This window comes from Ostrea edulis, chromosome 3 (assembly GCF_947568905.1).
Source record: "Ostrea edulis chromosome 3, xbOstEdul1.1, whole genome shotgun sequence".
NCBI lineage: Eukaryota > Metazoa > Mollusca > Bivalvia > Ostreida > Ostreidae > Ostrea > Ostrea edulis.
This window is the reverse complement of record NC_079166.1, coordinates 82694972-82719998: the sequence shown is the minus strand read 5'-3', so window position 1 is coordinate 82719998 and position 25027 is coordinate 82694972. Positions and strand designations below refer to the sequence as shown.

At 35.0% G+C, this 25027-nt stretch overlaps 1 protein-coding gene and 1 long non-coding RNA gene across 3 annotated transcripts in view; one reads left to right on the top strand and one right to left on the bottom strand.

The window, feature by feature from the left end:
• Positions 1-25027, top strand: part of LOC125660869 (uncharacterized) — a 118336-nt gene that overhangs the window by 33175 nt on the left and 60134 nt on the right. For both annotated transcript variants that reach the window (XM_056159215.1, XM_056159216.1), the window contains 5 exons: positions 810-904; positions 8159-8199; positions 8430-8617; positions 21466-21535; positions 22355-23147. In XM_056159215.1, coding sequence (XP_056015190.1) covers positions 810-904; positions 8159-8199; positions 8430-8617; positions 21466-21535; positions 22355-23147 — 1187 coding nt within the window. The remainder of the gene's footprint in view (positions 1-809; positions 905-8158; positions 8200-8429; positions 8618-21465; positions 21536-22354; positions 23148-25027) is intronic.
• Positions 14051-19270, bottom strand: LOC125660872 (uncharacterized). Its single transcript, XR_007364518.2, has 3 exons — positions 19157-19270; positions 17289-17346; positions 14051-15922 (listed from the first exon to the last, which is right to left on the bottom strand). It is a non-coding gene; the product is annotated as an uncharacterized LOC125660872 (long non-coding RNA).

Sequence of the window (25027 nt, the reverse complement as noted above, 5' to 3'; positions counted from 1 at the left end):
GTGGGAGCAAATTGTGTTGGGACTCGAAAGTAGTTCACTTTAACCCCATTTTAGAATTTTATGGCTGTACATATTCAAATTGTGTCCGAATCATATCTTGAGCATTATGAGGCTTAGGACCATCAAGCTAGGTCGGTTAATGCATCTTGGAAGGAAGGTGTATCTTGACCCAAAAGTAGGTTACTGTAACCTCATTTTAGAAAATTATGGCTATATTTATTAAAGTTGTCTGGGTCATATCTTGCTCACTTCAAGGCCATGATCCATCAAACCTGATTTTCTGATGGATTTAAGATGGAAGATTTGTTTTGATCCCAAAGTAGGTCACCATGACCTATTTTTCCGAATTTTATAGCTATCTGTAATCAAATTATTGCTGGTTATATTTTACACTGTGAGGCCTAGGATCATCAAAATTGGTCATTTGATTCATCTATGGGTAACAGTGTGCCACAGCCAAAAAGGTAGGTCATGGTGACCTAATTTTTGAATTGAATACCTATGCATAGTGAAGTTGTATATGATTCTTGTCTTATGTACTGTGTTGAGCAGCATAGTCATATTAGTCAGTGCATCTTGGGGTACTGGTTCTAATGTAACTGCAAATGACAGTGTCACAGCTTTTGACTTCAGCCATGCATACAAATATAGATATGCAACATGTATGTGCAGTTGTAGGCAGACTTATTAAGCAGCCTTGTGGTGCACTTCATTAAAAGTAAGAATTACCTTTATCTATGTATGTGGTACAGTTATTAGAATTTTTGTGGGAATGTTTATATCATGTTTGTTGATATCTCTATTTACAGTTGAAAGACAAGGGAAGTACATTTGTTAATGTGGACAAGAACAAAAAATCAAGTGCAGAGAAAGTATTGAAGATAGAAATTCAAAAACTGCAAAGGTAGGATTTCTGTGAATGTGATGGGGTACTGGCTTCTACTTACAACATGGGGTTTACTAGTACAGTAAAATTTGTTTTGTAGGAAGATGGAAACAGCAAATTTACGGAGATCACAAAGTTCTTTTGATTCCGCAGTTACATTCTACTGAGTATTTCTTTATTTTAATAAATATGATATGATAGATGAGCAAATTTACAGAAATGCATGAAAGCAATTTAATTGATTTGTACCTGTTTATACATGTAACAAATTGGTTTTCCTAAAGAATCTCCAAAGGGAAAATAATTATGAAGTGTTAGAAGTAGGATACAGTGTTTAGAACAATATTCTGTAATTAGAATCATAGTTAACGAACCAAATTGTTTAGGAAATCAAGTCTTTTTAAAGCTATGGTCCCTGGAGCCTGGGTTACACCACAGTGGAGTGTGAATTTTACATAGAAATGTATAGAAAATTCATTTTGAAATTTTCTCAAGATTTATACGAGTATAGTTTATCATTTTGATTAACAAGCATCCTCCAATAGAGTAGATTCAAATGTATTCACACCATAGCCATAGTAGGGGTTCAAAATCTATACTTAGGAATATGTAGGAAAAATCTCTTAGAATATTCTTCATAAGAACCATAGTGGTACAATACATTAAAGTAATACATTCATGTGTAAACATTCTCATGTAGTGTAGATTCAATATTGTGCACACCATGACCCATTCACTGTGGGGATACAAGAGGGGTTTTATTTTTATCTAGGATATAAAGAGTATAATTTTAAAAAAAATCACAAGTGTATATAATTTGAAATTCATTTGCAACAGTCCTCATGTACCAGGTAGTTTGAATTTGAATTTGTTTATATAGATGACCTTCATTGAAATTAAATGCTTTACCTGCAATAATTCAACTACAAAGAAATGATTTGGCCCATGGGTCTCTTGATTTTGTTTTTCTCTTTGTGTACAGTCTTTTTGCCTGTAACTTGAACCTTAACCATGACTTTTGAATGTGGTCATGGTTGGGGATAGGGCTGAAATTGTTTCCCTAAATTCTCGAAGACCAGGATTCAAGTTTGGTTCTGGTTTTTTTTTTGGGGGGGGGGGGGGGGGTTGACTTGCTCAGTTTCAGTTTGTATAATATAATCTGTTTATAAAAGATGGCATCAAAATCAAAACTTTGGGTGTATTTTAACTTTGTAACAAATGATTACAGTGTGTGGAATATGTCATTCGAACTGAAATATTCAACTGAATCTACTTCGTGTTGTCATATGAAAGCACTAGATATAATTATTGAAACAAGCAAGAATGGCCACGCTGTGGTAGACTTGTAGATCTATCACCAATTAAGTCTCCATCAGGAATAGGGACAATCGATTCAGAATCTAAGTCCTACCAGTCACCAATGTCAAGTCTCCATCAGGAATAGGGACAATCGATTCAGAATGTAAGTCCTACCAGTCACCAATGTCAAGTCTCCATCAGGAATAAGGACAATCGATTCAGAATGTAAGTCCTACTAGTCACCAATGTCAAGTCTCCATCAGGAATAGGGACAATCAATTCAGAATCTAAGTCCTACCAGTCACCAATGTCAAGTCTCCATCAGGAATAGGGACAATCGATTCAGAATCTAAGTCCTACCAGTCACCAATATCAAGACTCCATCAGGAATAGGGACAATCGATTCAGAATGTAAGTCCTACCAGTCACCAATATCAAGTCTCCATCAGGAATAGGGACAATCGATTCAGAATCTAAGTCTTAATTACCAGTCACCAATATCAAGTCTCCATCAGGAACAGGGACAATCGATTCAGAATTTAAGTCCTACCAGTACTGGGCAACTACAACAAGTAGACCGACTAATTTTTTAAAAAGAAAAACTTAGGAGGGTGATGAGAGTAATACCTAGTTTTGTATTACTGTGACAAACATCATTGCTGGTGTTTACAGACTGTTTCTTCTTGTGTACACAGTAGTAACTGAAAGTCATCATGGTCTTTGACAGGTGCATACAGTTGTCCACCAAAACTTATGAAATATGCATTTGAACTTGAGTCATATTGTTCATTTTCAAAAAGTAGATTTAATGTTAAGTAGATTTAATATTTTAAAGTTTAATTCATGAATTTTCAGTTTAAAATACATCACTGATGTAAAGAAGTAAGCATTAATTAACAAAACCAATCTGAAAATGTTTGGAACTGTGACAGCCCTATTTGAGGCATAGTGTTTTACAAGCACATTATGGTATAGTTCTGTGTGAGAGTGACTTTCAGACAGCACATTATATAATTTCTGGGTTTGAGAGTGACTTTTGGTCATGGAATATTGTGATTTATAATCAAAATTGGAATTGGTAAACTGACATCAGTGTCGTTTCTTAATGGATTTGTAATATTTCACCTCAGTTACAAATCTTCAAGATTTATTTTTTTTCTTTCTTTCATATTTCCATGTTTTAGTCTACTTGTAATATTTAAGTGGTTCATAGTGATGTATTGTGACTGGAGTAGAAATGAAGTTCAGCATGACCAGACAGCAGATAGAAATGGATTGATTCCGTTAGAATTGTGCCTTAATTTTGCCTGCTTGGCGGCTAAGTCACCCTCTTTTAATCCACCATAGACGGTCTTAATATCCTTCAATTGCATTAAATGCTGGCTTTATTGGATTGGGTGTCGTTGGTTCTGCACATCATGGATCTTGATTGAGCTGTTGCTGGTTATCCCTCATTTCACCATAAATAAACAGAATGGGAATTCAGATCTTTGTGATACATGACAGTTGGCCCATCTTTAACGAGATCATCCAATCAATACGCAGAGAGGGAGAGTGGAGGTCCAATTGTCAGGAGGAGGGCTCTTGATGCTTGTTACTGTCGTGAGAACTGGGAATGGGAATTTATGTTGCTGGAATTTTCTGATTACTAAATTGTGAGACTGGAAGAATTTAAGTTTGGGTGATTTAGCACATTTCCTGAATGCATAAAAAATATTTTAAGTGGTCTGGATGAGATTTCAAAAATTTGAATCTGCACAACTTTTGTGTGTTCCAAATGCTGATTTCTTTTGGACTCTGAGACTAGAGATTGAAAGTAGCTATACGGGCAGCTCAAGTTACATTGGATAATTCATTCTGTTTCCTCCTGAAGTGGATTACAAAAATTATTTCAAGTTCATCAGTGGATTTTATTAGTGATTGAACATCAGCACATTTTTTGACATTTGGGATTATGATTTAAATTAGGACAGATGTCCAGAATTTCTTCTGAAGATCAGAAGTTGATTATGCCATATATCATCATAGAATCAGAGACGCTTTATATTGTGTTTTATGATATGTAAGCACTTGAGAAGATAGATATATTTCTGAGTTTTCATTGAAAATTAATCTTCACGCTGAATGTTCAAGGCTGTTTCTCACTGACAGTTGTCATTCATAATGAATTCTGCCTAATGTGGCATCATTTTTTGTGGATTTTCAAGTAATCTGAGTCACTCGGGTGACCTGGTAGTATATATCCATGTCCTTCTTTCATCTTGCTTTTAAACATTTTAAACTTCTCAGAAGCTCTCTGACTGATTGTCTCCAAATTTTGCGGTAGAATATTTGTAGGTCACCTGAGTAAACTTGCGTGACCTATTGCAACTGTTCAGGGCATGTGTCGTCCGTTGTGCATCAACCGTCGTGCATAAACAATTGAACATTTTGAATTTCTTCATGACTACCATTACAATCCTTGTCAAAATTGATATGAAGCATCTTTGGGGCAAGAGGTACATTAACTGTAAATTTCAGGACTGCTGCACTCCATGGGCCTTGGGGACGGGGCAAAAACTGCCAAAAAATTATCATTTTTCAAAAATCTTCCCTACAACCACAGATGTGTTAGAAAAACTAAATGCAGTCATGTAGAACAGGGTCCGGCCTCTACCAAAATTGTAAATTTCATGATCCCAGGGGTAGAGGTTCTGACTCCAGGGCGTGACCAAACCTGATATATTTATAGCGTTTATGTATAAAACATTTAAATAACATCTTTAGTGCTATTGATAGTAAATTGAAACTATGGATATTAAGAAAGAGCAGGTAGTCCTTTACCAATATTGCAAATGTCATGATGTCAGGGGTAGTGTAGAGGTTTTAGTATCAGGCCAAGTAAAATTAATTAGTAGATTATCATTCAAACTTCACAAAAGAATGGGGCGGGTGGGAGGATTTTATTTTTTATTTTTCGCCATGGTATTCTTGACCTCGAAAATGCCTTCTCTCATTGAGAAAAGGCTTTATAAATCATAATTACATGTGCATTTGGGTTTCTAAAAGGCAAAGTGAAACAAAGTACGTTTACGATACCGGACCGGACTTAAAAATATCCGGAAATCGTAATTTTGAAAAATAAAAAAAATCGGGACGGGGCGATTTTCGAGGGGCGGGCGGGAATGATAATCTACTAATTAATTTTACTTGGCCTCAGGGTGGGGTCAAAATGGTCAGTGATAAAATGTGTTAACAATTGAACATTTGATAACTATATATACCAATTTGATCCAATTCTTTTCAAATTTGGTATGAATCTTCTTTGGGACAAGGGTGACAGAAATTGTAAATTTTTGGACTCCTGCACTCCTGGGGCCTTGGAGGGGCAAAAACTGTCAAAATTGAAAAAATGACCAATTTGTAAAGTCTTAAAATTCTTCTCTACAACTGCACATGTGTAGGAAAAACTAAATGCATAGTTACTAAAGTGATCTAGAGCAGGGGGGCCTCTACCTAAATTAAAAATTTGTAGAGATTCTGACTCCAGCGCATGGTCAATTTGGTATATATTGTGTATATATGTGTGTAAAATATTTAAAAAACATCTTTAATTTAAATTTAAGCCTATTGATACTAAATTACAACTAAATAAATCAATATTGAGAAGGAGTAGGTAGTTATTTAACAAAATTGTAAATTTCATATTCCAGGAGTAAGGATTGGGACCAAAATTATTATAGTGATTACTGTCTTAATCATTTGAAAGACTTCTTAAGTGTGCTGATACTGTATAAAAACTAAATTCATGCACATTTAGGAAATGCAGAAAAGGATGTACCATAATTGATAAATTTTGCAACCCCAGGGTTTTGACTCTAGGACAGGTCCAAATTATTCATGTTGTACGTGTTAGTGCTACATATCCTTACGACGACCGGAGATTTTGAAGAATGTTCCACTGAAGGGGTGTGTTGAAAACAAATTCTTTCTAAAAACATGAACCACTGTATCGTTACATACTCTTCATCAAGGAAAAGTATGGTAGGTTTGATATATTATCCTACAGAATGAGCAAGGTCAACACACAGGGGTCAGTTCCACAAGAATTGTGCACAACCTTATTTGTTTTTTTTTGCTTTTAGTATGTAATTTTTTTTCACCTTTTGTCCCCCCTTTCTTTTGTCACTTTCTATTGAGTTTTATCTTTTTTTTAGACTCCTAGACTGTGTGCCTATTACATGTAAGCAGAACCTATACCGGTCCAAATTTGACGGTTATGTAAATCCGAAAAAATACTTCCATGAAAGTCCTCTTCCTCTGCTTGACGCATATTTAAAAATTTATAGAATTGGGCAGAATGAAAGCAGGCCTCTGTTATTTTAACAACCAACAGAAAACAACTTCCCTATCCGAATTATGTCAAATATGTTATAATATCCTTCCTTGGGGCCCAGTACAGGGGGTTACAATCTCTGTTTTTGGCCATTACACATTTTTACGCTATGACTGTGGAAAGGATATATTATGAATAGTCTGTCATCAGTAGGCTAACATCTAGCTATCGTAATCCCAAACGTCTGTTAAATATTCCGATATTACCATGCCAGTGTCATAAAGTATATCTTAACAAGAAATGTCAGTGTGTATAGTTATATCATCCTACCTCGGCTAACAATGTCCAGGTGGTGTTTCTGTAAGTTTATACAAATTAATTTTAAGACACAAATTACAGGATTTGACATGTTGCTTCTCATATTCTGGGTTTATTAAAAATTCTCCATTTAGTCTGCAGTTTTACACTGACATTCCTAACTCTGAGAGTCCCATGCAGTCCCAAAGTATTCACTATTGTGGAAAACCCTCTCTGGTAAGAGTAAGAAATAGTTGTATAGGTCATAGTTTAGTAATATATAGTTATTAGTGGCCCAGACTTGGTACAAAGGTTTCTTATGACCAGAATCAGAGAAAAAAGAAACATGCTTGTTTTACAGTTAAGGACATGACATCCAGTCCTCAGAGTTTTAGACATGCACACTTGCACCATCTACACACTTCTAATTTATCTTCTATGCTATGTGATACTCGGGTGACCATTAAGGTCCATGGGCCTTTTGTTCACAATTTTAAGAGAGTTTAAAAAAAAAAAAAAAGAATTCCATGGTAATGGTATTTCTAAGATGTGATTTCTCTAGTATTATGACCTTTGTGAAGTACTGGTAACATTTCCATCTGATAATCTCTAGGTGCTTCTACTGTAAACATCAAATTATTAGATGCAAATTACATTTATACACCATATTGATGTAAAGCATGTTAACAACTAATAAAACTTTTGATTGAGCTGGCAAATATTGATTGTGTACTTGCTGATCCAGTGGTGAAGACTAAATATTCAAACGTGAACTGCTACTGTTTCAAACTTCCAAGTTTTGTGGACATTCTTTTGAAAGTCAAATAAATCTTGATACAGAATTGTCGCGGGCATGTGTAAGTACTGTATTGGGGCGTATAATTTAGAGAGGACAGTCGTATGATTTAGAGAGGACGGGCGTATGATTTAGGGAGGACCCTGTACTGGAATATGTGCTATATCTCGCCCAACCCTTCAAAGCAATATATCAGTAACTGGTATTGATTGGTAATGGGAGTGTGTCTCATAAAACTTTTGAATTAAGATATATATTACCATGTTTAACCGGACAAATTTTCTCTTGCTGTGCAATCAGTACATTTGAATACATCCTGATCTTGCTGACTTTATCAAAATTAGGACATGTCAGAGGGAAGAATCTTTGAGGGACTAGTAAGGGATGATTAATGAGGGGATTTACAATCGTTCAGTGAAAATCTTGTATTAAATTTACAGAAGACTATGACAAGTAATAGATTTTAAATTGCATTCCGAGTGCATCAAGTGAATGCATAAAGTGCTACATGTATCTTAGAATTTTCTGTTTGAAATTGATGGCTGTACTGACTATTTTTTAACAGTTTGAATAAAGACCTGACAGAGAAAAACAAAAGATTGCAAGGTGAGTGACAGTTGGATCTTCAGTGATAAATGTTCCAAATAACAGTGCCACATTGAGCTACAATAATCCTGGTCGTTACGAATATTGATTTCTACCTTTATATAACAAATAGTGATTTTAACATGTATTTTCTATGCAAATTGGCAGTAGCTTGCAGATATTTTTGATCTGGATGTTTTAGATATATGAATTTTTTTTTTTAAAAAATTGATTTTTTTTTTTTTGTGCAGGCAAAGTAAATAGTTTAGCTGAAGAAGTTGAAAAATCCCACAGGGATGTTGAGAACGAGCAAACCAAAGTTGCAAAATTAGAGGCAGAGAAGGCCGTGCTGGCGCTGGAGAGACAGCAGGCCGAGAACCAGCTTATAGAGAAAAACAGACAGGACTTGAACCAGCACTCAGCAATGCAGGAAAGCAATGTAAGCAGAGTTTCCTTGTGGTAATACACATGATGCTAATTGATGTTGTTAAAAACCTGAATGAGCTTACTTGTTATTTGTATACAGAGATGTAACAATACAGTTAAGGACCTACAAGACGTTTCTCGAGTCCATTCGTCCTTCTGTCCATCTAAGCTCATATCTCCTAAACCTTTCAACAAAAATTGCTATACCGTCAACTGCAAACCTTTATTAAGAGACCATCCAATGGAGAATGGACAAAAGGTCACATATGACAGGTGGTCTCTTAATACAGGTTGCTTATTTTCACAGTAAATGCATTTCACAAATAATATACAGAAATAGTTTGAATAATGGAGAAAATAACTGTACATGGATTTGGAATTCTTTAATAAGAATATCAAGTAGGGTTTTAATAGTTCTAAAAGAAAATTGAAAATACATTGCAGTTCAAAATCAAAAATACAACGTGTTGTATTATCATTTATTATTCATCAAAAATTACATTTAATCTGTTTAAGAATGCTAAAATGTGCATGCATTTCATATTACTTGAGATTTAAATCTCATTTATGAAATGCATGCAGGTTTTGTCTAGTGGTAAGCATGAAAGCAAGTGATGAAGTGTTGCGTCTTCTTTTGTACAATGATGCTGGAAATGTGCTATTCAATTTGAAAGACATTAAATATATCATAGTATCCATTGTGCACAGCAAATCTTAAATGTTTTGAATTAATACAGGCAACTTTCTTGAACTTAGGATTTGTCAAATACTCCAGATTTGTCAAAGTGGGTCATGATTCTGGAAACTTTGGGTATCTCGTACAGGAAAATCGCGAATTTTCCATTTAAAATTTCAGTCCAAAACACAATATTTACCTGATTTAAATCGCAATCAGACCCATTTTCCACTCTTTTAAACATGATGGTATACCAGGTGGGAGATTTCATATCCGATCTACCCCACACATCTCAAAGTCTGTTGAAATTCACACCTTCGAAAACGACGGCCTTGATTCCCTGATCCTTGATTTTGTTAAATAAAGAACTTTGTTAATTAACCACACATGACCCTGCATGTTGATTACACGTTAACCAATTGATAGCTTAAATTGGGTATGAATAATAATTGATTCAGAGTGACTACTAAACAAGATCACCACCAAACTATTACCTGTATTTTAAAAACGAAAGTTTTAGTGGCGATCATTCTCAGAATAGTCTTGCTCAACCAAAATTGTAATCGAAAAATGTACAGTTGTTAAATAAAGGTAAAATTTCGTGAAATTGCATGAAAAGGTTTTAAAAATCACGGTCGTTGGTCGCGTTAGACAAGTGGTCATGTAATACAGGTACAATAGATAGGGTAACGCCTTCAGATCAACTTTTTACATTCACATGCGACAGTGAGTCGCTTAATACAGTGGGTCACTATGGCAGATTTTACTGTTATTGATCACATAAGTTCCTTGAGACAAGGGCTTGTGGACCAATGTATCCAAAGGTCAAGATCACCCAGAACATGTAAAAATTCCTTATTTTAACAGTTTTTCATATGAATCATCAACCTTTCATGAAGTAGTTTATTGGATAGATGTGTTTAGGAGAGCTTGACAGGAGTTTGACTGATATTCTTGTTTCGTGATATTCACGTTGAATTCACTAGCACTCAAAAAATCTTTGGAGTATATTACCATTGATTACCATGTCTGTTTTAGGGTTCGCATATTTTGATAGATCCTGATTGTTGCAAGTAAAAATGTAAAGTCAGCTCTTCTGTTGTGCAGTAAGTTGTATAAATAGACATTACTGTAGCAAAGCAGGATAGGAAAGTCTTTGGAACAATCGGGTATCGAACCCGGGACCCTTGCATTACTATTTAGGTGATCTAACCACTGATATATATATAAAGAATATTACATGCCAAAATCCATATCATGTGTCATATCAGTCCGAGTGGCCCGATATCATTATCATAAAATGCACTTTTTATGCCCCCCTTTGAAAAAGAGGGGGCATATTGTTTTGCAACTGTCGGTCGGCCAGTCTGTCGGTCGGTTGGTCTGTAGACCACATGTTGTCTGCTCAATATCTTGAGAACCTTCACTTGATGATAATGATATTTCATATGTGGGTTGGTTATGAGTAGAAAAGGATCCCTAATGTTTTTCAGGTCCAAAGGTCAAGGGTCAATCTACTCTGGACATAGAAATATAATGTCCACTCAATATCTTGAGAACCCTTTACTTGAAAAACATCAAACTTAGCACACTGGAACATCCTAAGGAGTAGATGACTCCTATTGATTTTGAGGTCATATGGTCAAAGGTCAAGGGTCAAAGTGGGCATAGGAATATACTGACCATTCAATTTCTAGAGAACCCTTTGCTTGACAGACATCAAACTTGGTACACCAGTACATCTTGAGGAGAAGATGACCCCTATTGATTTTGAGGTCACATGGTCAAAGGTCAAGGGTCAAACTAGATATAGGAATATACTGTCTACTCAATATAACCCTTTGCTTGACAGACATCAAACTTGGTACACTGGTACGTCTTCAGGAGAAGATGACCCCTATTGATTTTGAGGTCACATGGTCAAAGGTCAAGGGTCAAACAGGACATTAGAATATAGTGTCTGCTCGATATCTTGAGAACCCTTTGCTTGACAGACATCGAACTTGGTACACTGGTACATGTTTAGGAGAAGATTACCCCTATTGATTTTGAGGTCACATGGTCAAAGGTCAAGAGTCAAACTGGACTTAAGAATATACTGTCCGTTCATTATCTTGAGAACCCTTTGCTTGACAGACATCAAACTTGGTACACTGGTACATCTTCAGGAGAAGATGATCCCTATTGATTTTGATTTCACATGTTTAAAGGTGAAGGGTCAACTTGGACATTGGAATATACTGTCCGCTCAATATCTTGAGAACCCTTTGCTTGACAGACATCAAACTTAGTACAGTGGTGTATATTCAGGAGGAGATGACTCCTATTGATTTTGAGGTCACATGGTCAAAAGTCAAACTGAACATAGTAATATACTGTCCACTCAATATCTTGATAACCCTTTTGCTTGACGGACATCGAACTTAGTCCACTGGTACATCTTCAGGAGAAGATGACCCATATTGATTTTGAGGTCAAAAGTCAATTGTTGAACTGGACATAGTAATATATTGTCTCCTATATTTTAAGAATTATTTGCTTCATTGACACAAAACTTGATACACTGGTACAGCATAAGGAGTAGATGACCCCTATTGATATTTAGGTCACATGGTCAATTCACTCTTGACATAGGAAGATATTGTCTGCTCAATATTTTGAATTGATGATACTACTATCAATTAAATGATGTGTATGTATAACCCTTTTCAATTTTGCACCATGAGGGGCATATGTGTTTTACAAACATCTCTTGTTTTATAAAAATTTGATACAGAGTCCGAGAGCTGATCTTATAAAATGATATTCTTTTCATGACATGTGGGTTACTTCTTTTTTTTCATTTTAAAGGTACATCAAGGAATATTTGGTACATTAATTAATATGTTATTATTGTAAAACCTTGATACAATGATTTACTCTAGTAAAAACCTAGGTGCATTGACTTACCATGCTTACTATTAATACTAAATCTTTGATGCATTGACTAACTGTGGTAAAAACTTTAATACATTAATTATTTAATTAATTTAACTTTGATAAAAACTCTCAAACATTGATTTACTGCAGTAAAAACTTTGAAACATTGATATATCATGTTTTGAAACTTTGATATGTTGATTGTTACGAGCTAATGCGTAATTTCCAGCTTGATATGCATTTTTATACGCTGGTCTGATAGGTGATATGGATTTTTGGACTGGTTGTTGATATCGGCTATTGTGATGTCACCTGTATCGTGCAGTGCGAAATCTGCATAATTATTAACAAGTATTCGGGCTCAGTGAATATTGTACTTCGAAGGTGGCTAAATCATCGTATTGACCTCAAAAACAGCAATAATTGTTTTATTATATGATTAAAAAACCCTTCAAGATTGTTCTTTGCTTTAATTGTAAGTTTCAACGACCTATTTTTGGTCCTTTGTGGAAAAAATAATTCCTTATGTTCACCTGGAAGGTTACGTGCAGGTAAACATAACGTAGTATGATTTCTACATTGTTGGATCTCAGCCAATGAGAGAGCTAGGAATTATTTAATCATATAATAAAAAGTAATACTACACTATAAAATTTAAATCAGTAGTGTATTTCAGAAATCATACAAGTAATATTACTACACTATAAAATTTAAATCTACAGTGTATTTCAGAAATCATACAAGAACTCCTTCATATTGAGGAGATGAAAAATATTTTAGAGAAAATATGTTAGAAACATGTATGTCCTGTCAGCACAATTAACTCCTCAAAAACCTTTAACAGAATTTCATGAAAATGTATGTGTTTTAAGGATTTGCTGTGAAGATGTGCTGACACTGCCCGTACGAAAATTTGCTCACGTAATTTTTAAAATTTCCTGGCGTACCCATAATTCTGAAAGTCCAGCTAGATTTTTAACAACAAATCCTATGGAAAATACTGGCGTACCTGAGGCGTACTCCGGGCGTAATTTAGCTTGAATTATGCAAATTAGTACGTCTAGATTAATAAGTACGCCTTTAAAAAGAAAATACGCCTCAACTAGGACTAGCAAAAATACACCCATACAAAAACCCTCCAATTGTAGAAAGTACGCCTCAATAAGGAAATACGTCTTTAGCGAAAATACGCCTCATCAACAGCCAAGGCAAAAAAATTACATACAGGAGTCTACTTGTGGCCTGCATATTTAGTAACTCCTATAACGGAATACAAGATTGAAAAAATAATGAACACAATAACTGACAGGTATTTGAAAATTGGAACTCATGTATTTAACAATACATAATTATGCCTGTGTAACAGCTTAAATTTTTCATCAGTTGACAAGTACATTCAATAATAATCACATAACTAACAAAGGAGATTGTACAGATGTATAGTAGTTTTAAATATTTCTAATAATATATGTAATATGTAGTTCAATAAGTAATTAACACAAATTCATAATGATCCTAAGGATGCAAACAAATTTTTAAAATGATAAAAAATAGACACATTATACATGTGATATTAAAATTCAAATACATTTCATGGAGTAGAGTTGAATTTTTTCCAATGATTTGTCAGTTTATGTCCCATAGAGTAAATTTGTAAAAGGTTAATTACAAGGGGGTGCTATATCTGCAACAATTTTTGGACATTATATGAAACTTACAACAGTTACCATGTAATATTTCACAAAATTGACAATTATACCAATTTGAAATAGAAAGATAAAAAATTATATCAGCCCATCGATGCGCATCCATTCCCCCCCCCCCCCCCCCCCCCCCCATGCGTATAGATATGTAAAAAGCAAAATATTTATTAACATAACAGATTAATTTCTGACAAAGATTTGAATTTAGGTTATAAACATAATCAAAATGAAATTATACAATTAAAATCAGAGCTTAACTAGTTCTAATTGTAACGGGGACCGTTACAGATGTTCCCCAAACCTCCCCCAATTAAAAAGTGATGTACTTGTGAATCTATAGCAAAAAATCATTTTATTTTAGCCTTTAATTACATGTAGTAAATTCAATATGGTCATTTCAGTACCAAAAAATGAAAGAAAGCGTTGCACGTGCATACACGCGCACGCGTGTATGAATCCGAATTTTTGTTGATGTCGTTCAACAGGCATGTGTATCATATACCCACAGTGTGAATTTCATAACGTTTCCACCAAATATAAGGAAGTTATAGCGATTTTAAAATCGTCCAATCAGAATTCAGCACACGTGCATGCACGTGCTGAGCAGTAATTCTAACCACAGCAATTTGTAAGGAGTACCAAGACACATCTAAACCATTAATATCAATAGAATTTGACGAAAAACAAAAACGTTATCGTCCTTTAAAAAATGAACATTTAAAAAACGTTGCACGCGCATGCGCGTGTGCGTTGGCATTTTTTTGCTACACCAATATATAGATACACATATTGTCTACGTATGCTGTGAATATCATCTCATTCGCTTTATAGATAAGATAGTTACAAACGTTTTAGTATTATCCAATCAAAATGAAGTGCATGCGCGTGCAAATTGGTAATTTTGACCATGCAAATCAGTTAAGGTTCTCAATATCTACCTATGATATGAATATCAAGCCATTTCAATGAACAACAAAAAAGTTAGACTGATTCCAAAGTTAGTGTACAAATTTTGTAGTGCACGCGCATGTGTGCGCGTGAAGACAAAATAACTATCATTTTTCATATCTACAAATGATATACTATCATCCTATTCAGGTTTCATATCGATCCCTTTAATATTCTGATTTTCCATTTTTTGTACCAAAATTGCAGTGCACGTGCGCGCGCGTGCATGCACGTGCAGACAAAATGACTATCACTATGCACATCTACAAACGCTATACTATTATCCTGGAAAGTTTCATATCGATCCCTTTTGTAGTTTTTGAGAACACTACCGGACAAAAAAGTACCGGAGAAAAAGAATAATAAAAATAATAATAATAAGAAACAGAGTAAAAACAATATGTTCCCAAACTTTGTTTGGGGAACATAATTAATATTTTAAAACAATAGATCATGATGACTAGAAATAAACTGTAATAAGATTACTGTTAAGCACTATGGTAATTCCGAACCACAGCAAATAATGTATATATATACTCTCCTTTGAATCCATAAATCATCAAACACTGAATCTTTGAGAAAAGACCATAGGCTAAGAGTGTTGAGATTTTGAATAGCACAGTCATCATTATTAGAGCAGTTGATTAAAAATAAATCTCAAAGAATTACATTCGAAATTTTGTTATTTGGCACAAGCACACGAGTATGACAGTAGGGTTCTTTCGAGTTGCTTACTGGCTCAGGCTTATTTTAACTGCAAGGTACTGAGGTGTTGCTGACAGAGGTTAACACATCTTGACCATTAAGTACAACTGAGTTATTGTATGGCACAGACACACGAGTATAGCAGGGTTCTTTCAAGTTGCTGACTGGTACAGGTGTGTTGCTGATTGATGTAGTAGTCTTAAGCATACTGCTAGGTCCAGAAGTGTTCCCGACGAGTACTAGAACATTCGAACTGCAGGACTCGGGCACATAATTACTGCTGGGTTCTACATTCTTGCATTTGCAAAGATTGCTGGTTTGAGTCTATTATTGCTTCTTTATTTCTTCTTGTTTTCGGCTTGAATTTCTGTTGAATAATGATAAAAATATAAGAAATGTCAGTAAACTTTTCTGAATATATTGGGTTTAAAACCTAACGATACTTTCTTATGCAGAAAAAAATGTAAAGAATGCATTATCTATCTAGATACATTTGTTTACATAAACTTAAAGAGACACTACAGCTCATTTTCCACATTTTAATAAAGTGTTTTTAAAACCATGTATTGATAAAATGATAAATTTCATATCGATACTGACAATTTTGAACAATTGGGATGCATCAATTTACTCTCAACTGCGCTTTGAAGATCGTTCGGAATTCAAAGGTTTCTTCATGCTGACTCGGACTTTTGAATGCTTATTTACATCACGTGGTTTTGAATGACAGCAAAGGTGTTCTGTAGGAAATTATTTAAATTCCCCTTCAAGGGGGTCCACACTCACCTTTCAAGTATAAGATTATTCCCTGCTCCTTATAATAAGTAATTATAAATCATTATTTCAACAGAGACCTTCCATGTTCCCACTGACCGATGTTTTTACAACTAACACGTGTCGTGTTCAGATAAAAATAGCACTTACTTTTAAACGTGGTGTCTTCGCAGCTAGTCTCAATGGCAGATTTAGGGGGCCAGGATCCCCCTCCCTTTTTACCCCACAGATTGTAAATGAAAATCCAAATTTTGCACCAGAATGGCCGATTACTTTGGCTAATCTTTGACTTTCACACCCCTCTTTGGAAATGCTAGATCCGCCACTGAGTTACATGTGTTTCTCCGAGCTGTTTGTTTTCCAACGGTCAAACTGATACCAAGGTAAATCTTATTTCACGTATGAGTTTTATCTCATTCTAATTTTACCTCTTTTCTCACAGAATCTGTCAAAATTCTAGATCTATCAACTACACTTTCTCTCTCTGGACGACATGCTGCACTGTTTACTGTCTATGCGCATGCGTCTGAAGACTGAAAGGAGGAGACTTGATATTTTGTGTATAGGCCATCAAAAGTATTAATTTTTACGTTAAAACGATAATTTTTAACTTTAGATAAGTGTTATTTTCGCAAAGTTCATACTTTCAACAATGCAACAAAAATTGAGAAAGCGCTGGGAAAATTGTCATTTCATGATTTTTGCGCAAAATGAGCTGTAGTGTCTCTTTAAGATCATCTAACGTCTGTTTCTACTTTCACAACTAATTAATTTGCAATTCCTTGCCCCGCCCCCCGATTGTGTAGTGCAATACTACCTCCTATATATATCAAATGCAACTTTAGTAATGCAGGCAAATAAAATGTATCAATTTGAAAAACTCAGCAAAGGTAACACCCAAACTGAACAGGTTCTATATATATTATAACACAAGACCGTATGTTCATTGAATTACTAACCTTTTTTCTTCCTTTTAATTTCAGCATTTTAAATTTTCCTAAGTTCAATCGTCACTATCTAGTGAGAACAAAATAAAGTGTTTTTTATTAATATGTAATAGGAGGCAAATATCTCAATAGTTCATGAGTATTTTAAGCTAGGGAAACAGTGTTCGAAATTAACCATAGACCGAATCTATGTCAAATGACACTGGTCTATGCCAATTGTAATTGGGATAGACCAAATTGTCTATGCAGATTTTCTAGGTTTAAAGCAATAGAGTTATTCTAAAAGTCGACATCTGATAAACGTTACGAGGAAAGAAGGACATTGTTATGGGAATGGAAAGAAAATATGTTTTCTAAGCACATTAGAAATAAATAACAATGTTTTAAATTTGTGCTATTTTTTTCAATGTTGTGGTCAATGTCAATTTTATGAGGTCTATGTCATCTTGTTTTGGCATAGCCCTGTTGTCTATACCAAGTTTTAAACTAATTTCGAACACTGGGGAAACACATGTGACATTTCAAACAAGATTTATCTATATTTGGACAATATAGCGGGCGATTCGGCTGGGCTGGAAATTTGGAAAAGGGCCACCGAATCTCGGAGCAGACTCCTTCATAGCTGCAATAATGTAGCCCTATCCGATTTTTTTTTTATTCTGACGTTTTCGGGATAGGGCTACAATTCCATAGGATCTCCGTAATGGTGCAAAATAATTTTATGAATAACCGATAATAAACTCTGTGTATTAGTCCCAAATGTTGTTTACACCAAAAGGAGTACCAACTTTGTGTTCGTCCATGTCTAATAAAGGTGTTTTTCATTAAATGTAATGTACAGCATGCAAAATTCTTTGTCTGCTCCGCCATGCTTGTTATCGCGAGATCTCGTAGGTGGATCTAATGAAAAACCTAAACATTGACAATCAGCGCGAAAATGTTACTCGAGCCACTTCAACAAAGAAAGGAAAACCATATTGTTGCAGAAAGAATTTTCACTCTGCTGTTCGGTTTTTAACTTGATATTAAATTCAAACCTTTTCAATACTGACGAAATAGAGTTCGCCTCCATACTTGTCCATTGATGTAAATACTACCTTATATGGCATATGCAAATGACTTGACAATCGGAAGTTGAAACTTCAGTACATCAAACATGGTGCACAAATATGAATCAAGAAATTGGAATTTATCGAAATTGTTGAAAACGGTAGACTAGAGCCTCACAATTCTTAAGTTGCAGGTTGTATATTTATATATTGACTAAGAAACATAGAATATCATTTTATTTACGTAAAGAAAGTCAGGAAATGTTTAGAATGAGCGCAAATGTTGCGGGAGTGAATCACTCCCGCATTTGCACCATTACGGAGATCCTAAGGAGTTGTAGCCCTCTCCCTAAAAAAAAAAAAACCAAAAAAAAAACCCAGAGAGGGCTACATTATTGCAGCTAACTCCTTCATAATTCATACATGTACCTGGAAATTTACATTCAGCTCCGGTTGGTTCTAGCAATTAATGTGCACTTAAGCGACACTGCTGTTTGCTTCAAATAACTTAAATTTGACTGTTATCTCCATCATTAATGCCTATAGGTATGAAAATCCCAAATTAAAAACAGTCACTAAATTTTCCGTTCAAATGAGGACTTCCATGAAGGAATAGATTATCTCGTGATATTGAAGGGTTCCTATGGTTTGTTTTTCTTTATGAATGATATACAGTGGGTATGGGCAATTACTATTTCCAGCCGAGCGAGCCGAATCTCCGCCAAGGTTAGGATGCATGATGAGCTCACCCTCTCAATTCATCGTTATTATTTTTTCATCGTGGAAATATATTTAAACTGTTACATGAATAGTATAATAGAATTTTCGTACCCGTTTTTCTGGCTGTATTAGCTTCAGGATCTCCGTTTTCATCACTTTGCCACTCTTTTCCTGCTCATGTTGTCGATGGCGGGCTCAAATTTGGCGGAAGTCTGTTAAAGTCTTGGTAATCCAGACTCTTGCATATGCTTATCTACCACATCTTATCGTAAGCGTTTTCTTGATCAGGGTTGGAAACGTGAATTACGGTATAGAAGCTCACGAGGCTTTATTTTGATCAAATATATTGGATGTAGTTATATTTTATAGTTAAACGCCAAATCCTTTAACCCAGAAAAATGCAGTTCTAACATTCTTTTTTTTTATGCCCCCGAGATCGAAGATCGGTGGGCGTATTGTTTTTGTCCTGTCTGTCATTCTATCTGAAACTTTAACCTTGCTAATAACTTTTGAATAGTAAGTGATAGAGCTTTGATATTTCACATGAGTATTCCTTGTGACAAGACCTTTCCGTGGGTACCAACATTTTTGACCCTGTGACCTTGACCTTGGGAGTTTGACCTACTTTTGAAAATCTTAACCTTGCTAATAACTTTTGAACAGTAAGTGATAGAGCTTAGATATATCACATGAGTATTCCTTGTGACAAGTCTTTTCCGTGGGTACCAATATTTTTGACCCTGTGACCTTGACCTTGGAGTTTGATCTACTTTTTGAAAATGTTAACTTTGCTAATAACTTTTGAACAGTAAGTGATAGAGCTTTGATATTTCACATGAGTATTCCTTGTGACAGGTCCTTTCCGTGGGTACCAATATTTTTGACCCAGTGACCTTGACATTTGATCTACTTTTTGAAAATTTTAATCTTGCTAATAACTTTTGAACAGTAAGTGATAGAGCTTTGATATTTCACATGAGTATTCCTCGTGACAAGACCTTTCATTGGGTACTAAACATTTTGACTTTGACATTTGACCTACTTTTTAAAAAATTGACATTGGTCATAACTTCTAAATGGTAAATATTAGAGCTTTCATATTGTACATGAGCATTTCTTGTGACAAGATCTTTCTACTGGTACCAAGATATTTGTCCTTGTGACCTTGGCCATCTTCGGAATTGGCCATTATCGGGGGCATTACTAACACATCTTGTTTTAAAAAGTTTTTTCTCATTGTGGATTGATATAAGAAGTTTGTTTATAATGATCAATTATTTAATACTATGACTGGAATAAATGTGTCTCAAATTTCTGACAAAATTATGCCAATTATTTATTAATATCTTTGGGAAATTGCAGGAAATTTAAAGAGAATTAAGCTTCAATTTCAAAAAAAGTTACAAAGTTAGAAAATCCATCTGGATTTATAATAATACGTCTCATGAAATTGACTAAGTTCTTTTAACAAAAAAATATGCCTCTTGAAAAGTCTAAGTCTCTGAATTCCCTATTTAGAATGAACAAAGTTCCAAAATCCACCTGGAGTTTGAAAAGTACGCCTTGGGTTAAGGAGACGTATTTTTGTCAAAATACGTGTACGTCTCAAGTTTAACCGTATTTTCAAAAATACGTCTCTTGTACGCCTGGATTTCTTTGATTTCCAGGCGTAGTACGTCTAAAAATTTCATACGGGGAAACAATTTCAGTTGTAGATTTTATTTTGTTCAAGCTTCCAAGTTCAAAAGGAGTAGAAGGAAGTTCATTTCTGTCACTATAGCCATTAAAAATAGATATCCTATATTTATCTGTTACTTCACCGACATTGTTACAAGTACACATTCATGTGGAAATGGCTCTCAATACAATTTGTACAGGTATCAAAGGCAAAAACATTGAAAATATTGCAATATATCGATGTATTGGTATTGGTATATTGTTTGTTACAGCCCTATTTGTCTGTGAAGAATCTTAAATTAAAATGAAATTTTCCTATTCTAAAAAGACTTATAATAATACACATCTGTAAGACACTAACTCATTGACAAACTTTTCCACCCACAGACCTTATAATCAGTAAATACATATTTACACAGATGATGACCAGAGAAATGATAAGATGATCTTTCACTTAAAAGGTCACCTGGTGAAAGTTCAAGGTCCTAATCTGTCATACTGAATGACCCAGAATAAAACAAATATTCTTGCTGAAAATTATAAGTCTTCATTCAGTAGTGTTTACAAGATTTAGAGTACTTGACCATGACATGTACAAATGTCTTTGCATGCCCTTTGTTACAATAAAGACAATTCAGAAAGACCCTGGACATTGTGCTGTAAGATTATGATACCTTCTTACCAAGTTTGATTAAAGCCAATGGTTAACAAAGATTGTGAAACAAAGTAGATATTGATTTCAGATGAGGAGCAATCACTCACTATCACTCCTTCACTCGGACAAAGTGCTCAGGAAAGTCTCTCAGATGAGTGGTAAGTTTCAGCTTCTGTTTTAGTGAGATGATTTATGCATAAACCAGAAAAGAAAACGAGTTTGTTTTCTTAATAGTTTTGAAGTGACGCATGATTGTGAATGATAGCATCACTTAGTATTTATTTTCACTGGTATTCAGGCAACATGATCGAACTACAAGATTTAGACATAATTATGCCATGAGTGCACTGCAGTGTAATTTTTTTGGGGGGTTACATCAACTCATCCAATCTGAGAGATGATGGAATTCACACTTAAGCTTGGTGTTATCAGAGGAGATTTAATATTTTATCTATTGACTTCTGGTATTCTCAGATTTATGGTGTGAAACTCGCTTTTGTGTATTTTTCTTTTGTTTAGATGTGTAATTCAGTTAATATGTCTTTAGAATAAATGACTGTTTAGCAACAAAAAGTATTTGTGATCTCATGGATTATAATTATTGGGTTATTGTGTTTACAGTATTTATACAAAATTAGAGTTACATTGTAGGCTAAACTCTCAGAAATTCTCTTTGGTCATTTCCATTTTTTTTTGTATCCATGCAGTATTGTTTGATGGATATTAATTAAATGTTGTCACAGAAATTTTAAGGTCACATGCCGGTAACATATTCCTAATACTTTTACTTCAGGCATGTTTAACATGCACATTCCGTGTGACATTACCTTTCGATCAATACCTGAATGAATTCTAGAAGTATGCTGTAGTGGACCACAGTTTTATGCTTAGTACACATGCACTGTTTCCAGTTACGAACAAGTGTGAATTGACTGAATTCTGCCCTATATGTGTTAATTTATTTTCTTCAATTGTAGGTGTATTACCTTATGACCTCCTCCTCACTCAGAACCACTTAGAAAGCAAAGAGCATCCCAAGTCAAAGTCGACTTCACAAAATAACGTGTATACAGATACAAGGTCTGAGAATGAGCGACAATCTCTGGAACATCTCTGGCTGGACCGGGGAAGGATTTCTGAGGAGGAATTTAGAGATATGGAGACAGAGGAGGATGAGAACTTGGACTGCTGTTACCGGGGAGATGGACAGAGGAGATACAGCTACCAGGCAGCCATAGATAATCAGAACTGTCTCCCGGGAGAGCAGCGATACCCGAGGTGTCGCAGTGGCAGCTTCCAGGCTGCTATAGAGGGGGGTCAAAAGGAGGGAGATCACGGGCAAGTATCAGAAAATTTGACACAGTTGATTTCTTCAAGATCAACGGCAACTGAAAATGTTGATTCTTATCATTCCATTGTTCCGTCTTATAACCACTTGGATGACTGTCTCGTATCCACTAAGACGTCCCATTCCCAGGGTGCCTCATCATATTCCCAGAATTCCTCTCAAGTGTGTTATTCAGTCTGTGATAGTGTACAAACTGCAGGAACTGTGGGCTGCAGTGGTGATTTCACTGTGAACTCCAGTTACCTGACATGTACTGACACTTCTCATAATCATTGTGATGTCATGATAAAGCAGTTCAGCAGTTGTCATGATGATGTCACAAACACACAAAATGACGATGGATCCCGTCTGTTTGGGACACGGTGGAGGGACACCGCCAAGGACAGTGGTTGTACTCTAGAGGACTCAAGTCTGAAACATAGGTACATGTTCATCAGTGTCTTGTAAATCACTTTTGGTACAATGGTGTAACATTGTTTTGGATTATGCTTGTCCAAATGCACAGAGGTGAAATGGTTAACTGCAACAACTATCTTAATAGTTTGGTGTTGGTTTAGTGAAGCAAAAGACTTAATTGTTTCAATTTCAAAATGTCATACTAAATAAAATGGTTCCGAAATTTTCCCAATTTTTTTTGCAGTTATCGGACATATAATGGTCTGACACCCGAAACATATTTATGACAGTCAACAGTACATATATAGTCCTATTGATGAAATTTATTACAGCCTTAATATATCTAGTGCTTTGTATTCAGAAAAGCAGCTCATTCTGTTATAAGGGCCCCACACTCTTAATTTGGGAGCACCAAATAACTTTCACTGTCAATCTGTCTAAATTTTTATTGGGTATCATTTTTTTTTTGTTTTTTGAGTATGCATTAGACAAGAATGAAATTTTACAATTGCTTATGGTTTTGTGTATAATCCAGGGGTCGAAATTAGCGAGAAATACTCGCAAAATGCGAGTAGATTTGAAAAATAGCGAGTAAAAATAATGGGCACTCGAAAATCTTAGCGAGTGGTGATTTACAAACTATGATCGTATCGTATCCGTTTTATACGGTGATGCGCTATTCACTTCTCTCAAACTTGCACTCTGAATCATACAAACGCTTACAGGAACGACCGATTTCAATAACCGTTTTTATCCAGATTTTTCTTTTATGATTTTTTAAGAAACTCGGAGTCAAACAAATGCTTTAGAGATCGGACATCGCATATCGACATGTGCCACGAGTCCTGTTCACCTATAGGAGTGATTAAATTGAATAATTCCAAGTATGATGTTTTTGTTATTCATTTATCTACAAAAAATATCGGAATCTATGTTTTATCAAGTCTTCCGGTAGTTATTTTTATCAGAATCATGAGAATGTCATATCTAAATTTAATGTCATATTGAGGTCGGGTTGTAGTGACCTGCATTTCTCACCGTGTTGACGATTATCAAAAAAGTCATAGGACTCGTGATCGTGCTGCTTATAAAACCATGAGTCCTGTATTCGCTTTAAAAAATCACTAGTGACAACCCTGATGTGGCATGAAATTGGAAGACTGGATCTAGACCTGCGGTAAACAAGTCGTGGATTAGACTGTTAGAGGTGCGATAATCAAGAGACCTAGACATTACACCATATGACTTACGTAACTTAGTGTCTTGTCCAAACGCTGCTTGTTGACCCACTAGGCTCAGTAATGATGGGGAAAATCATTGATTGAAAAAAAAAATATATAAAAAGAGCACTGCTTCATTATTTTCATTTTAGCTTGTAGGTTTTCATTTTAGCCTGTGGATTTTTTACCCACAGGCTAAAATTAGCCTGTGGTAGAAAAAGTTAATTTCGACCCCTGTAATCCTTTCTTGAATATATTTTACCATGCTGTTCTGGAGCTATGGAACATGGATTATCAAATTATTAGCAATTTTCACAATGACAGTGTAACAACCAATGAAAGAACTACCCCTTTTTGATCAAGGATTTTGCCATCTACATTTATCATTTCATCACATTTAAGAACTTTAAACCACGTGCAACCAAACCTGCCACATAGCATCTTTGAGTTGAGAGAATTCAAGTTTGTTTCATGTCCCCTTCCAAATGATAATTACGAAATGATAGAATAAAAAAAATTCTCCATAAACCACTAAACCAGAAAAAATATGACTTGTCTGAAGTTTTCTTATATAATGAAGATTCAAGTCAAACCATATAGTAGGTATCTGGACTGGAGGAAGGATGGGGGTCAAAGCTTGAAATGGGAATATACAAGAAACTTAATTTAAAATCTTCCTAAGAATT